At 40.5% G+C, this 17,907-nt stretch overlaps 1 protein-coding gene across 3 annotated transcripts in view; it reads right to left on the minus strand.

Moving 5' to 3' along the window:
* Positions 1-17,907, minus strand: part of ELF2 (E74 like ETS transcription factor 2) — a 149,129-nt gene that overhangs the window by 83,346 nt on the left and 47,876 nt on the right. For all 3 annotated transcript variants that reach the window (XM_077279184.1, XM_077279183.1, XM_077279185.1), the window contains 2 exons: positions 14,165-14,316; positions 11,654-11,819 (listed from right to left, as the gene is read on the minus strand). In XM_077279184.1, coding sequence (XP_077135299.1) covers positions 11,654-11,819; positions 14,165-14,239 — 241 coding nt within the window. In that variant the 5' untranslated portion in view covers positions 14,240-14,316. The remainder of the gene's footprint in view (positions 1-11,653; positions 11,820-14,164; positions 14,317-17,907) is intronic.

Below are 17,907 nucleotides of genomic sequence, written 5' to 3' on the forward strand. Positions count from 1 at the left end.
GCATTATATGGCGCTCATTATGTATGGAGCATTATATGGCACTCATTATGTATGGAACAAAATATAAAGCCCATCATATACTGTATGGAGCATTATATGGAGCCCCTCATATACTGTATGGAGCATTATATGGGACTCACTATGTATGGAGTCCATCATATACTGTATGGAGCATTATATGGGGCCCATTATGTATGGAGCAATATATGGGGTACATTATTCTGTATAGAGCATTATATGGGGTCCATTATACCGTATGGAGCAGTATATGGGGCTCATTATACTGTTTGGGGCATTATATGGCGCTCATTATATTGTTTGGGGCATTATATGGGGCTCATTATATTGTATGGAGCATTATATGGGGCTTATTATATTGTATGGAGCATTATATGGGATCCATTATTCTGTATGAAACATTATATGGGTCTCATTATACTGTATTGAGAATTATATGGGGCACATTATTCTGTATGGAGCATTATATGGGGCTCATTATTCTGTATGGAGCATTACATGGGGCTCATTATTCTGTATGGAGCATATGGCGCAATATATGAGGCTCGTTATTCTGTATGGCGCAATATATGAGGCTCATTATTCTGTATGGAGCATTATATGGGGTTCATTATTCTATATGGAGCATTACATGGGGCTCATTATTCTGTATGGCGCAATATATGAGGCTCGTTATTCTGTATGGCGCAATATATGAGGCTCGTTATTCTGTATGGAGCATTATATGGGGCTCATTCTGTATGGAGCATTACATGGGGCTCATTATTCTGTATGGGGCATTACATGGGGCTCATTATTCTGTATGGAGCATTACATGGGGCTCATTATTCTGTATGGGGCATTATATGGGGCTCATTCTGTATGGAGCATTACATGGGGCTCATTATTCTGTATGGAGCATTACATGGGGCTCATTATTCTGTATGGAGCATTATATGGGGCTCATTATTCTGTATGAAGCATTATATGGGGCTCATTCTGTATGGAGCATTACATGGGGCTCATTATTCTGTATGGAGCATTACATGGGGCTCATTATTCTGTATGGAGCATTATATGGGGCTCATTCTGTATGGAGCATAACATGGGGCTCATTATTCTGTATGGCGCAATATGAGGCTCATTATTCTGTATGGAACAATATATGAGGCTCGTTATTCTGTATGGAGGACTATACTGTCCGATTTCTGAGCTATCAATCATGTAATGCAAGAGAAATCTTTGGCATGGTACTATACCTAGATTTTTCCACCGTATCTGTACATCATGGATTGTGGTATGTGCTTGTGATAAAGGTTCCCACTGAGAGTCTTGCGCCCGGGGCCCACAAAAACCTGGAGCTGGTCCTGGCAGGGACAGTAAACATTTTTTTTTAATCTCCCCAGAATACCACCTTAATCCACGCTCACACTATCAGTATTTGATCAGTATTTTACAATAGTAATTGTAAGCCAAAACCAGGAGTGGGTGATAAATGCTGAAGTGGTGCATATGTTTCTATTATACTTTTTCTCTAATTGTTCCACTCCTGGTTTTGGCTTACAGATACTGAGGTAAAAAACTCACCAAATACTCAACATGTGCACATGGCCTTAATGTTTGTGGGAAAAGCTGTAGTTTTAACTGGTGCCCTTTTGCAACTTTTTGATCATTTTTGATTAACTCTTCGGGAAGCCAAAAAAAAAAAAAAAAAAAAAAAAAAGAATACTATGTTTTTATTTTTTCTAATCACCAAATTGTCATGACACCTTTTTGTTGTGGGGTGATAAAGACATGGTATTACCAAATCATACATGTTTTTTTTCCAATATTTTGCTACTTTTATCCCTTATTTACATTTTGTCACCATACTCTGATATCTATAACTTTTTTCCACAGATGGAGCTGTATAAGGGCTAGTTTGTTTGGCGGGACACGCTGTACTTTTTACTGGTAATAGCAGGGGTAATGTCTCAGGCTATGAAGGCCATCTTCAGCTCTTCCCGACGCGGCTCAGGTCCCGCCCCGCCATCTTGTCACAGCAACTTCTGACTGACCAGAAGTCAGAGGTAGCGGTTACAAGCTCTTAATGCAAGTCTATGAGAGACATATCCTTACTGTGAGGAGGTGACATGACCTATAATCCAGGCACAGAAAATGATCGACTGCTTGTGTGGTGACAAAATAATATTTTTTTTTTTCAAGCTTTACATTACAGTTAAAAGGGTTTTCTGCGCCATACAACAACTTGCAGAGACTTTATCATGCCGAGTCCTAAACCAAGTACTATTTAAATACTAAAGAGTTGTAGGATGAACATTACAAAAATTTAGCACCATAACTATATGGTAAACTAGTAATTAGTTCCATGGTGCCAAAACCCAAAAGATAAAAGGAGAAAATTAATAGGCACAAGTGTGATAGAAATCATCATTAAGATAACAGTGAAGAAGAGGTACATGAAGCTAATGTACAAGCCCCCGTGTAGTGGACATGCGCCTCTCCAGCGTCCTGTGAGGACACATGGTGGACAGTATGCACGCACACAGTACTAGACAGCAGGGTGCGGAGTATACATACACCTCATCCCATATACGTGCTGTACTAGAAGCATGCTGGAATACCGGAAATTGGCTATTTTTCTGGGGTAGATTCTAAATGAACATTAATTAAAACAAAAATGTGAACACAGCCTAAATGTATGGCATCAATCGTCTGTAACTGAGGTTCACACATGCTGGATTTTGCAGAACATTTACAAAGGATTTCACTCTTGCTGCATTAAAAGGGTAAAATCTGTGGTGAAAATCAGCCACAGAAAATAGCACACTGTACAATCAAAGGCTAGTCCAAAAAGGGGGCTAACTTGTTTTCCTATCTACAGGATAGGGGATAATCTGTTCAAAATTTGGCGTCTGACCACTAGGAACCCCAGTCTTCTCGAAACAAGTCCTGTGCTGAATGTAGCAGAGGTGTGGTCTGCCGCTGAGCCAGTCAGCCAGTCGGCTATGGAACTCAGAAAATGGGGCTCTGCTAGATAGTTTGGATATAAATTGTTTTTGGTGAAATAACCCTTTAAAAGATCTGCATCGCAGGTCAGTGTATGTTTGGAAGCATGCAGCTGAGACATGTTACAATCATATACACATGCCTGCTGCTATATACTACTGCAGATATTTCCTTTCTAAACGGGCAGATCAAATCCACAGCAAGTCCAATCCATGTGGACTTAACGATAAAGAGTCAGATTACAGTCAATTATTAATATTTAAAAAAACATTGTGTAAATGACACAAGATCTGAGATAAAGATAAAACCCTTGTATGACTGGTATCAAACATGAGACTCCAGGCAGTTTCACTTACCCAAGATCAATCACTTAGTGTACATTAGTAATTCTTGTACGATTAATAGCTGTTTGCAATACAGTATATATATCCTGTTAAAATATGTTAACACAACAGTCTATTCAACTTCTCATAGTGTGGAGTTTTCCCACCTACAAAGAATGGAGAGGTCTGTCATTTATCGGAAGTACACTCCAACTGTGAAAGAGAGAGAATCCTAGAAAACAAAAATCCAGAAAATCACATTGTATGATTTTTTTCATAAATAATTAGCATTTTATTGCATGAAATTTGATACAACAGAACTTAATATTTGGTACAGAAGCCTTTGTTTGCAGTTCCAGAGGTTTCCTGTAGTTCTTGATGAAGTTTGCACACACTGAAGCAGGGATATTGGCCCACTCCTCCATACAGATCTTCTCCAAATCTTACAGGTTATGGGGGACTATCACTGGGCAACATTGAGTTTCAGCTCCCTCCAAAGATTTTCTATTGGGTTGACTGGCTAGGCCACTCCAGGACCTTTAAAAGCTTCTTATAGAGCCACTGCTTAGTTGCCCTGGTCACGGTCATGCGGGAAGACCCACGACCCATCTTCAATGCTCTTACTGAGGGAAGGAGATTGTTGGCGAAAATCTCGTGATACATGAAACTATCCATTCTCCCTTCAATATAGTGCAGTCATCCTGTCCCCTTTGCAGAAAAGCAGCTCCAAAGTATGATGTTTACTCCACCACGTGTATAACATTATTTACAACGCATGTCAAAGAAACAGTATCAATTTTATTGATTACATCACAGAATAACAACAATTACATATAGAACAAATTTAAAAAAGACTCAACAAGGTAAAAGAATAATAAAATCCACAGAAGGTGGGTTGTGAAAAATTACATAATAATCTCTACATACATGTATGATATAGTGATATAACGGTTATCCAGGTCAGGTAAGTACAATAATAGTAGTAAAATCTGAATTTATATTAGATTAATGATTCAATCGGAGGTGGTGCCATACAAATCAACATCAGTCCCGACTTAAAGGGTATAATGAAAAATTTACAGGAAAAAACTGGCAGAATGAGTAGGGGAATGAGATCATATGCAATCCATAAGGAAGTAGGGGTTGTCTCCTCAGTAAAAAAAGGATCAAAATTGTACAGCATGATTAAAGTGACTGGCAAAATTCATTAACACGAGGTAAAGTGCCTTATATATGTGCCTTGCGAAAGTATTCGGCCCCCTGGAACTTTTCCCACATATCATGCTTCAAACATAAAGATACCAAATGTACATTTTTGGTGACGAATCAACAACAAGTGGAACACAATTGTGAAGTTGAATGAAATTTATTGGTTAATTTAAATTTTTGTGGGAATTCAAAAACTGAAAAGTGGGGAGTGCAATATTATTCGGCCCTTTTATCTTAATACTTTGTTGCGCCAACTTTTGCTGCGATTACAGCTGCAAGTCGCTTGGGGTATGTCTCTATCAGTTTTGAACATCGAGAGACACTGTACATAGTGAGAAAATCATGAAGTACAATATGATAAAAGTAACTGACAAACTTCCGAGAATTACCTAGCCTAGGAATTACCAGTTGCCAAGAAGGATGTACAAAGGAAAGTACAAATGGAATACAAACAATGTAAGAAAGCATGGAGAGGACTGATAAGTATACTAACCCAACACTCACTGCGTGTGCCCAAAGCGTGCTTCGCCTGTGCTTTGACAAGAGCTTGATTTGTAAGGCGCCACCTCAGGTTGAATCATTAGACTAATATAAATTCAGATTTTACTAATATTATTATACTTACCTGACCTGGTTACCCATTGTATCATTATCTCATACATGCATGTAGAGATTATACGTAATTTTTCAATACTCACCTCCTGTGCATTTTATTATTGTTTTACTTTATGGAGTCTTTTTTCTTTTTTTCTTTATGTAATTGTTGTTATTTTGTGACCTAATTAATAACATTTATACCGTTTCTTTGACATACATTGTGAATCATGTTATAGGTTACAACTGCAATAGGATACACAACAGAGTTGGTCATTTATGCATTTATTTCTTACATAACGTTTCCCCCACAATGCTTCACAGCTGTGATGGTATTTTCGGGGTTGTGCTCATCCTTTTTCTTCCTCCAAATACGGTGTGTGGAGTTGATACCAAAAAGTTGTGTTTTGGCCTCATCTGACCTTCTCCCATGCCTCCTCTGGATCATCCAGATGGTCACTGGCGAACTTCAACCGGGCCTGAACATGTGCTGGAGTGAGTAGGGGGGACCTTGCGTGCCCTGCAGGATTTTAATCCATGACAGCATAGCGTATTACTAACGGTAATGTTTGAGACTGGTCTCAGCTCTCTCAGGTCATTGAACAGGTCCTCCGGTGTAGTTCTGGGCCGATTCCGGACCTTTCTCAGAATCATCCATACTCCACGAGGCAAAATCTTGCATTGTAAATCTTCCTGGGTCTGGGGTCAGTCATCTTGTGTTTCTTCCATTTTCTAATAATTGCGCAAACAGTTGTTGCCTTTTCACAAAGGCCATGGTGGAGAGGTTGGAGTGTGATTGAGTGTGTGGACAGGTGTCTTTTACACAGGTAACGAGTTCAAACAGGTGCAATTAATACAGGCTGTGAGTGCAGAGTAGGAGGACTTCTTAATGAAAAACTAACAGGTCTGTGAGAGCCAGAATTCTTGCTGGCTGATAGGTGATCAAATACTTATTTCATGCAATAAAATGCAAATTAATTATGTAAAAATCATACAATGCAATTTCCAGGATTTTTTTTTAAGATTCTGTCACTCACAGTTGAAGAATACCTATGATAAAAATTACAGACCTCTCCATTTTTTGCAGCTGGGAATACTTGCAAAATCGGCAGTGCATCAAATACTTATTTTCCCCACTGTATACACACATACATATATATGCACAAAACATAATTAAAAAGAAAATGAAGTACTGCGATTAAAAACAAAGCCATGAGTAGCGTGAATAAGACACCAGAGACAAAAATGGAGACCAAGATGGTAATGCAAAAAATGAGGGCCCCTGAAGAAGGCAATGTCAAAACGTTTGTTGGAGCTGACGCCACCACTTTATGTTGGCACAAGCATTTCAGACGTTTTATGCATTGGAAATGTAATTCATTTTGCAGAATCACAATTGTATATACCGTATATACTCGAGTATAAGCCGAGATTTTCAGCCCCCAAAAAATGGGCTGAAAGTGCCCCTCTCGGCTTAGACTCGAGTCATGGAAGGTGGGGGGGGGGTCGGCAGGTGAGGGGGAGCGACGACGGTCACATACTCACCTGCTCCTGGCGCTCCTGACGCGGTCCCTGCGTGTCCCATGGTCTCCGGCGCCGGCACCGTCTTCCTCTGTTCAGCGGTCACGTGGTACCGCTCATTAAAGTAATGAATATGGACTCCACTCCCATAGGGGTGGAGCCGCATATTCATTACTGTAATGAGTGGTACCAGTGACCGCTGAACAGAGGAGGAAGCTGCGGGCGCCGGAGACCATCTGTCCGGCAGAAGCTGCCAGGGACCGCACCGGGAGCAGGTGAGTATTTCATATTCACCTGTCCCTCGTTCCAGCGTCGGCGCCGCTCCGTCTTCCGCGTCCTCTGCAGTGATTGTCAGTTCAGAGGGCGCGATGACGTATTAGTGTGCGCGCCGCCCTCTGCCTGAACAGTCAATGCGGAGAGATGGGACGTTGAGGAGCAGCGATGAGAGGTATGTCTTTTTTTTTTATTGCAGCAGCAGCATTATATGTGGCACATTGTTATATGGAGCGTCTATGGGGCCATACTGAACTGTATGGAGCATTATATGGGGCATATTTGTATGTGGAGAATCTATGGGGCCATAATGAACTGTATGGAGCATTATATGGGGCATATTTGTATATGGAGCATCTTATGGGGCCATAATGAACTGCATGGAGCATTATATGGGGCATATTTGTATGTGGAGCATCTATGGGGCCATAATGAACTGTATGGAGCATTATATGGGGCATATTTGTATGTGGAGCATCTATGGGGCCATAATGAACTGTATGGAGCATTATATGGGGCATATTTGTATATGGAGCATCTTATGGGGCCATAATGAACTGCATGGAGCATTATATGGGGCATATTTGTATGTGGAGCATCTATGGGGCCATAATGAACTGTATGGAGCATTATATGGGGCATATTTGTATATGGAGCATCTTATGGGGCCATAATGAACTGCATGGAGCATTATATGGGGCTCTGATTCAATATGGATATTCAAAAACACTTAAACTACTGATGTCTCAATTAATTTTACTTTTATTGGTATCTATTTTTATTTTTGCAATTTACCAGTAGCTGCTGCATTTCCCACCCTAGGCTTATACTCGAGTCATTAAGTTTTCCCAGTTTTTTGTGGCAAAATTAGGGGTCTCGGCTTATACTCGAGTATATACGGTACTGTAAGAGTCATGTCGGTCTGGTAGTTGGGGGCAGGTATGTCTCGCCTAGATACCTGTCCTATGTGAGTTAGGCTGCTCTGTGTCTTCAGCATACTCATGGGTTAATAAGTGCAGGTTTAAAAGATGACCAGCTGGAGGAAACAGGCGTCAGCCTGGGGCACACAGAATGCCTGTCTGTGTGGGACAAACGTGAGTGAGAGCTGTACTCATGAACTGTGTATTGTTAGCTGGGTGGGAGAAGCCCCCCAGTTGTTAGATAGGAACGTATCTGTATAGTTAGCGCCGGACAGGCAAGGATTTCTTTTTATGATTTGTTTTCTGTATTTGCTTTCACTTTAATAAATCTGACCTGAGGTCAGTCTACTTGGAAACCTGCTGTCGCCTCAGAGTTTAATGCACAAACCACGTGACCTTTGACCCCAGCAAAGGCAATCCCGGAGTGTTTTGTTACAGTACTTATACCTCATGTACTGTTGGTTTTGCACATTATTAATCTAATTCACTAGATTATATACACATATTTGTCTCCCACCCTGTTTACAATCATTTATCGCAAAACGATCTTGATCTCCATTTTGTCTCTGCTGTGTCTTTTTGACTCCAATCATGGCTTTGTTGTTAATTACGGTAACCAGTTTTATTTTTAATCATCTGTTGTACTTAAATAATATATATATACATTAATTCTCAATTTGTGTGCATTAGCACTGGAGAAGCACAGGGGAATTGAGGATGGTCATTATCCAGGTATCTTCTGAGCGGCACGAGCATGCAATAGAGCCTGCTAGCGGCACTGCGCTCCTCACCTAACTAACCAATCTGAGACTGCAGCGATGATCGATAACCTACGCACTGACTGTACCCTGCAGAATTAAAAATTCGACTATACTTGAGAAAAAGGATTTCTAAAAAGAGAGTTATTTGTCTTTACGAGCACTTTACAATTTTAACCATTTCAGAACTTGAAACACCCTCTTTAAAGGGAATATTTCAGTAAGGCTATGTGCACACGTTCAGGATTTCTTGCAGAAATTTCCTGAGCAAAACAGGACATTTTCTGCAAGAAATCCGCATGCGTTTTTTTTTCGCGTTTTTCGCACGTCTTTTGCATGGGTTTTTTTGCAGATTTTTTGCATTTTTTCCAGAGATTTCCCAATGCAATGATATAGTGGGAAATCCGCAAAAAATCCACAAAATTAATGAACATGCTGCGTTTTTTACCGCGATGTGTTTTTTTTCGAGGAAAAAAACCCGCATCATGTGCACAAAAATTGCGGAATGCATTCTAAATGATGGCATGCATAATGTATGCGCTTTTTATGCGTTTTTATAGCGAAAAAAAACACGAAAGTGTGCAATGTGTGCACACAGCCTTAGACCAAACCTCCTAACCCATCTACATGGACACATAGGTCATAGAAAGTTGAATAAAATTATACTTTGATATCTGCGATCCAATGTCTTATTCCATATCCAAGAAATCCAAAATTTCTTAATATCTAAATGGGTTAAGCTCTATGGGTGGGTGCAAATCTGTATGAGATTCTGTCTGCAAAGCTTATTTTAAGTAAAAGTGGGCAGTACCAGTGTGAGACATGTAACTAACACAGAACAGTAGAACTGAACTTTGTCTCCTTGCAAACACATTTCTGTAGCTCTCATAGATCAACACTGGTCACCTGTGAAATGGAAGCTGACGCACTGAGAGGAACCTGCAGATGTGTCAGTAAGGGTGCAGTCAGACTAAGGTTAAGTTCACATTTGCGTGGGCAAGGACATGCGTACGTATGCGTTCACATAAACAGTAATACGTCTTTTTTAAAGCACTCATCCACATGTGCATGCCTGCGCATATTTGACAGATTTTTGATGCTTCCAAAAATGCTACATGTTGCGTTCGCCAGACACTGAGAAAAGACACATGCGTACGTAAACGCATGTGAACTGATGCAAATGCATGCCCCTGCGTACGCCATGTTAAAGATAGGTACGCATGATGCATGCGGAACTGTACGGATGATACGCTGCGCACAGAGACGCAAATGTGAAGCCACCATGACAAATTACTCGAGCGAGGATAGCATCGCAATCCTCGGACTGGTCGTCGGCTCTCCCGACCTAAGCATGACAGCTGCACAGAAATACATGGTGGCATGCTCGGGTCAGGAGAGCTGATGGCCAGTCCGAGGATTGCGATGCGATCCTCACACGAGTAATACAGCAGTCTGACTGCACCTTATAATCACATACAACTCTGCAGTGAGATCCGGGGACCATAGAGTGGCCATTACATATCACATGGATATTGCCCCCTTTCATATAAAATAATCCCTGGAGGCAGATTGTCATGGAGATCAGTGTTTGACCCATAGCCCTGAGCAGCTCATATTCTTTTAAGAAAAGTGTGGATTTCTTTTAAAGGGCCACTGTCACCCCCCTCCAGCCGTTATAAACTAAAAGAGCCACCTTGTGCAGCAGTAATGCTGCATTCTAACAAGGTGGCTTTTAGTTTTAGGTTCAAGTATACCCCAAATAAAGCGTTTTTATACTTAGCCACAATTCCTGTCTCTAGCCAGGGAGGCGGGTCCTCACTCCCCAGCTTGGCCAGCTCCTCTGCCGTCACGCCAATCTTCCTGCGCTTTTGGCGCCGCCCCCTCAGCGCTGTTATCGTTTCAAAACCGGCGCCTGCGCTGTGTACTGGTGTCCTGCGCAGACGCAGTAAGCTCTGGCCGTCTGACGTCCCAGCCAGGCTTGCACACTGCGCCTGCGTGGGCATTGCGGCCAGCCACCTTTGGAATCCCCGCCCCGCACTGTGTTATGCATTATGCACAGTGCGGGGCTAGGATTCCTGGGCATGCGCACTGCGTGTGTCATCCTGTCACCAGGTCCCCCGCCTTACAGCGTCGGAATACAGTATACAGCTGAGGAAGATGTGAGTGACGGCAGAGGAGCTGGTCAAGCTGGGGAGTGAGGACCCGCCTCCCTGGCTAGAGACAGGAATTGTGGCTAAGTATAAAAACGCTTTATTTGGGGTATACTTGAACCTAAAACTAAAAGAGCCACCTTGTTAGAATGCAGCATTACTGCTGCACAAGGTGGCTCTTTTAGTTTATAACGGCTGGAGGGGGGTGACAGTGGCCCTTTAAATAAGTCATCGAATTGCAGATATCACGGTATAATTTTATTTAACTTTCCAGGACTTGCATATCCATATAGACGGCTTGGGATGGTTGATCCTACGGACAGATTCCCTTTAACCCTTGTCCTAGACCAGACTACCAGCGTCACCACTGTAGCTAATCACTAAGCTCAGCCGCTGTGCCAAGGCGGAAGACACATCTCTGAGCTCACTCACTGGTTAGAGCAGCGATGCGCACTGTTGTCATGATGTCAATGCTACAGCCAAAGCCCCGAGACCGGAGCAGAGGCTGAACCCAGAGGGCGAGTACCTGCTGAGTTTGTTATTTTACGCAGCTTAGGGCCTATTTTCCTGAAAGTATACAATCCCTTTAAGCTGCTGTAATACCCTAGGCCACCAAGAAAGGCGGTGTTAACCCTGTTTAATACATTAGCACAACAAGGAATACCTTGTTAACACCCATCCAGTACCTTAGACCACCAAGGATTAACTCTTAACTACCCTAAACCACCAAAAATGCATGGATTAAAAGGACCTTTCTTATGTTCAGCCTACCACATGCTTGAAAAGTGGGCACTCATATTTAAGTGAAACGCTATGTGTGGAAAACCACTGCTAAAGTTAATTTCCTAGTACTGTGTGACAAACAACTAGAAGAGTCTGGCAAAGCAGGTGACACCAACCTATCTCCACGGTCTCAGTCTCTACCTCCTGTTCTTCTGCTACATCTTGCATCATGAAGGTCTCGTCATCATACACCAGGACCTGAGCAGCGTACCCTTCCTCTAGGATGGCACTGGGAACTGGCTCCACAATGACAGCTGGGTACTCAATTTCCTGAACTTCTTCCTGTTAGGACCAAAATAATGTAAGAGAAGGGAAGGAATCGGAACAAACACGATCGCTGAAACTAGTTCTATTTTGAGGAAGATTATTGGTTCATAGAATTCTATAGTTCTGACTTTATCAGCCTAAATAATAGAATGAGATCATGAGACAGATAAAGTAAAAGTAGGAAATACCTATTAGTCATGGTATCTTATCTGCAAATTATCTTACATGACCAAATGGGAATAGGAGGTTGTCAGGGATCAAGCCAGATCCTGCAACTGTTTTATGTCTTACATACACTGACTGACTGGATAGAAGTCATTTTGGGGTGTTGTGTCTTTCCTTCCCATCTGTCCAAGCATATGATTTTTCAGACTCACTTTTTTTATGGCAATGTGTTAGAGAAAAGACATCAGTTCCGGTTAGTACTGTCTATACAGGATAAGGATAGATGACCATCTAAGGGTACTGTCACACTCTGCAACTTTCCAACGATCACGACCAGCGATACGACCTGGCCGTGATCGTTGGAAAGTCGTTGTGTGGTCGCTGGAGAGCTGTCACACAGACCGCTCTCCAGCGACCAACGATGCCGAGGTCCCTGGGTAACCAGGGTAAACATCGGGTTGCTAAGCGCAGGGCCGCGCTTAGTAACCCGATGTTTACCCTGGTTACCAGTGTAAAATGTAAAAAAACAAACAGTACATACTCACCTTCGCATCCCCCGGCGTCCGCTTCCTGCACTGACTGAGTGCCGGCCCTAACAGCAGAGCGGTGACGTCACCGCTGTGCTGTGCTTTCACTTTACGGCCAGCGCTCAGTCAGTGCAGGAAGCGGACGGCGGGGGACGCGAAGGTGAGTATGTACTGTTTGTTTTTTTTACATTTTACACTGGTAACCAGGGTAAACATCGGGTTACTAAGCGCGGCCCTGCGCTTAGTAACCCGATATTTACCCAGGTTACCATTGTAAAACATCGCTGGTATCGTTGCTTTTGCTGTCAAACACAACGATACACGGCGATCTGACGACCAAATAAAGTTCTGAACCTTAATCAACGACCAGCGATATCACAGCAGGATCCTGATCGCTGCTGCGTGTCAAACACAACGATATCGCTACCCAGGACGCTGCAACGTCACGGATCGCTAGCGATATCGTTTAGTGTGACGGTACCTTAAGTATCTTGTCTGACTCCCAAGAGAAGTCTGATAAGATAAGGTATCATGGAAGTCATATTAGCGGTTATGGTGGTTTAGGCTTTTACTTGTTTATCTGTCTCCAGTTTACTGATCTGCAGAATAGAGCAAAAAGATTTGCAGGCCCCCGATTTAGAGGCCACATTGGTAGTCTGTGGCTGCTAAACCAGAGCCTTGCAAATCTTTTTTTGCTGAACTCTACTGCTTAGCTTCCTTTGTAATACATTGCTGTACACATTCTTATACAAGGCTGAATGTGGTGTATTACTGGCCTTTATGCTGTTATGCTTTCTATCACTTATAGGGGTTGTCTGGGACTTAAAAATTGATGATCTGTGGAACAGGATAGGTCATCATTAGAAGATGAGTGTTCTGACAACCATCACCCCCAGAATCAGCTCAAATCTGATCTGGCAGTGGACGAACATAAGCTATATAAGAGGTGGAACACAGCAGTCATCAATTGTTAAGTCCTGAATAATCACTTTAATGTAGTGCAAAAAAAGAAAGGTGGACACATCTGTAGATAACCATGTGCTCACTCCCCTACTAACTACTGAGCACTGATTTTACCTTTAATGCAATGTCATAAAAATTGTAGAAAAACAAAATCGAGAAGTAAAATGTCACACGCGATATTGACCTTAATACGAGGGAGCCTGCAATGTGTGACGACTTACCTCGCAATTTTACTTGCTATTTTATATTATTTTTTTATTTAATAGATCCGTGACATTACAATAAAAAGACTTTTAGTATTCACAAGTCCCTTTCCATCGGACACGAAAGGTATGTGGCCGCTGCCTGCTAGTGGGAGTACGGCCCCTTACCGGATGACATCCACGGCTCTTCTTTTGATTAGCAACCATGGCGAGATATCACACAAGTGTCACACCGCAACAAAGGCCAGTGAATCAAATGAAGAGCCATGAAGGCCTGTAGGTAAGGGGAGGTATTCCCACCAAGGACAGCAGCTACATACTAATGTCCTGACCGATGGAATTGGGCGTGCAAGAAAATTCACACCATCTGGAGTATTTACTGCACCTGTCCGTGTACCTCTTTGTAGTTTGAGGTCAAGGTCCCGGTTTGCATGGTGTTACTTATTGCACTGCATATAGGTAAACTGATTGCACCTTATTATAATGTTGATTCTTTTCTCACCTGTTCTGGATTTTCCACTCCATTGCTGACATAGCTCCCCACCGACCCACCACCATCTAACACAGCGGAGGTCATGTTGCATCCCCTGACTCTCGCTGCAAGCAAACTGGTCAACCAGTCGTCCCAAGAACCACTTGATCTTCACAATGATCCTGTAGAAAAAGAAAAAATATGGCACCTTTAAAAAACATGTTTAATATGTGTTGGATACACCTCATTTTATACCTTACCTTTATGTAGAAATAATCTGACTTAAATAGATAATGAGCTAACTATACAAAAGTACGAAAACTGACAAAATAGAAGGTGCAGACAAACAACAGAAAATGTGCAGTAAGAAGAAAGAATGCAACTTGTCTGTATCCCATCGCAGGGGAGGTCACCTGCACATTAGCCATGAATCCCAGCAGCTTATCAGTATATATATATATATATATATATATATATATATATATATATATATATATATATATATATATATATATATATATATGTATGTATATATATATATATATATATATATATATATATATATATATATATATATAATGAATAGATATATATATATATACACGCATATAGAGAGATAGATATGCGTGTATATATTATATAGATATGCATGTATATAATATATATATATATATATATATATATATATATATACGGTATAACTATGTAAGTAAAGTAAATAAAGTTTGCATGTATGTGGACTTTGCCGTGGAATCGGTTTCTAAAGAAGTCATTAAAGTTTATATTTTTTTTTATAATTATGGCTATTTGCCAACTTGTTTAATTTATGTATGTATATATGTGTGTGTGTGCGTGCGTGCGTGCGTGCGTGCGTATGTATGTATATATATATATATATATATATATATATATATATGCATATCCATCTCTCTCTCTCTATATGCGTGTATATATATATATATATTCATTTTATATATATATATATATATATATATATATATATATATATATATATATATATATATATATATATATATATATATATATATATATATATATATACAAACATTGAAACCCCCCACAAGTGGCACCATTTTGGAAAGTAGCCCCTCTAAGGAACTTATCTAGATGTGTGGAGAGCACTCTGACCCACCAAGTGCTTCACAGAAGTTTATAATGTAGAGCCATAAAAATAAAAAAATCATATTTTCACAAAAATGATCTTTTCACCCCCAATTTTTTATTTTCCCAAGGGTAACATAAGAAACTGGACCCCAAAAGTTGTTGTGCAATTTGTCCTGTGTACGCCGATACCCCATATTTGGGGGTAAACCACTGTTTGGGCACATGGCAGAGCTCGGAAGGGAAGGAGCGCCATTTGACTTTTCAATGCAAAATTTGCTGGAATTGAGATGGGACGCCATGTCGCGTTTGGAGAGCCCCTGATGTGCCTAAACATTGAAACCCCCCACAACTGACACCATTTTGGAAAGAAGACCCCCTAAGTAACTTAAACAGGCCTGCCAAATAATTAATCAGGCCACAGAATGTTCAGTTCAAACAAAGAAGAACTTTGGAAGAAGAACTTATCGAAACGCGCGTAGGGTTTCTTGCTGGTTCCGTGTGAGTGCACAAGAGGTAACGATGATCTTATGAGTATGCCACAGTTGCGGTCTGTGTCTGACTATTTGGCTAGTATTGAAGCTTGGGTGCTATTTAGTATTCTATGGTTTTGGCCACATCCATGATGGACTAACTGTGGTATATATTACCATACAAGCCTTATAGGCTGTTGGGGCAAAACAGTTACATATTTACGCACATTGGCACTTTAATTTAGTATAATTTATTTTTCTCAGGCAACTCATTCGACATAACACCTATTAATTGGGTCAACAACAATTGAGGAATAAGCTATTTAGACTTACCTCATTATATACCATAACTGGGTTATTGGTTTTATATTTGCACTGCACATCAAACCAGCTTTTGGATTGGAGGCATTGTGTATACTATGAAAATTGTATTTGTTAAGTGATGAACTTTTATTTTATTGGTTTATAAATAAATTTTTTTGAACTGAACATTCTGTGGCCTGATTAATTATTTGGCAGGCCTGTTTTGGTGCATCATAGTTTTGAATGAGTTCTATGTAAATTCTTGGACTAATATGTATAAACCCCTAAGGAAACTGTTTTTTCTGTTGTGAAAACTTTAAACCTCCAAGTGTTTCACTACAGTTTATAACGCAGAGCCGTGAAAATAAAAATTCTTTTTTTTTTTCCACAAAAATTATATTTAGCTCCCAGTTTTGTATTTTCCCAAGGGTAACAGTAGAAATTAGACCCCAAAAGTTGTTGTCCAATTTGTCCTGAGGATGCTGATACCCCATATGTTGGGGTAAACCCCTGTTTGGGCACACGGGAGAGATTGGAAGGGAAGGAGCACTGTTTTAACGCAGAATTGGCTGGAATTAAGATCGGACGCCATGTCGCGTTTGGAGAGCCCCTGATGTGCCTAAACAGTGGAAACCCCCCAATTCTAACTGAAACCCTAACCCAAACACACCCCTAACCCCAACCATAACCCTAACCACACCCCTAACCCCAACCATAATCCCAACCGTAAATGTAATCCAAACGCTAACTTTAGCCCTAACCCTAACTTTAGCCCCAACCCTAACTTTAGCCCCAGCCCTAACCCTAACTGTAGCCCCAACCCTAACCCTAACTTTAGCCCCAACCCTAACCCTAACTTTAGCCCTAACCCTAACGGGAAAATGGAAATAAATACATTTTTTAAAATTGTATTATTTTTCCCTAACTAAGGGGGTGATGAAGGGGGGTTTGATTTACTTTAGCGTTTTTTTGCGGATTTTTACTTTTGGCAGCCGTCACACACTAAAAGATGCTTTTTATTTCAAAAAAATAGTTTTTGCATCTCCACATTTTGAGAGCTATAATTTTTCCATATTTTGGTTCACAGAGTCATGTGAGGTCTTGTTTTTTGCGGGACGAGTTGACGTTTTTATTGGTGCCATTTTCGGGCACGTGACATTTTTTGATCGCTTTTTATTCCAATTTTTGTGAGGTAGAATAAACAAAAACCAGCTATTCATGAATTTTTTTTTATTTTTTTTTTTTTGGGGGGGGGGGGCGCTTATACCGTTCCACGTTTGGTAAAATTGATAAAGCAGTTTTATTCTTTCGGTCAGTACGATTACAGCGATACCTCATTTATATTTTTTTTATGTTTTGCCGCTTTTATACAATAAAAACTATTTTATATATAAAATAATTATTTTTGCATCGCTTTATTCGGAGGACTATAACTTTTTTATTTTTTTGTTGATGACGATGTATGGCAGGTCGTTTTTTGCGGGACAAGATGATGTTTTCAGTGGTACCATGGTTATTTATATCCGTCTTTTTGATCGAGTGTTATTCCACTTTTTGTTCGGCGGTATGATAAAGCGTCGTTTTTTGCCTTTTTTTTTTTTTTTTTTTTAACGGTGATCACTGAAGGGGTTAACTAGGGGTCAGTTTTATAGGTCGGGTCGTTACGGACGCGGCGATAGTAAATGTGTGTACTTTTATTGTTTTTTTATTATTTAGATAAAGAAATGTATTTATTGGAAATATATATATATATATATATATATATATATATATATATATATATATATATATATATATATATATATATATATTTTCTTTATTTAGGTTTTTTTTTTTTTTTTTTTTTTAAACGTGTAAATATTTTTTTGGGGACTT

This window comes from Ranitomeya variabilis, chromosome 1 (assembly GCF_051348905.1).
Source record: "Ranitomeya variabilis isolate aRanVar5 chromosome 1, aRanVar5.hap1, whole genome shotgun sequence".
Classification (NCBI taxonomy): Eukaryota; Metazoa; Chordata; class Amphibia; order Anura; family Dendrobatidae; genus Ranitomeya; species Ranitomeya variabilis.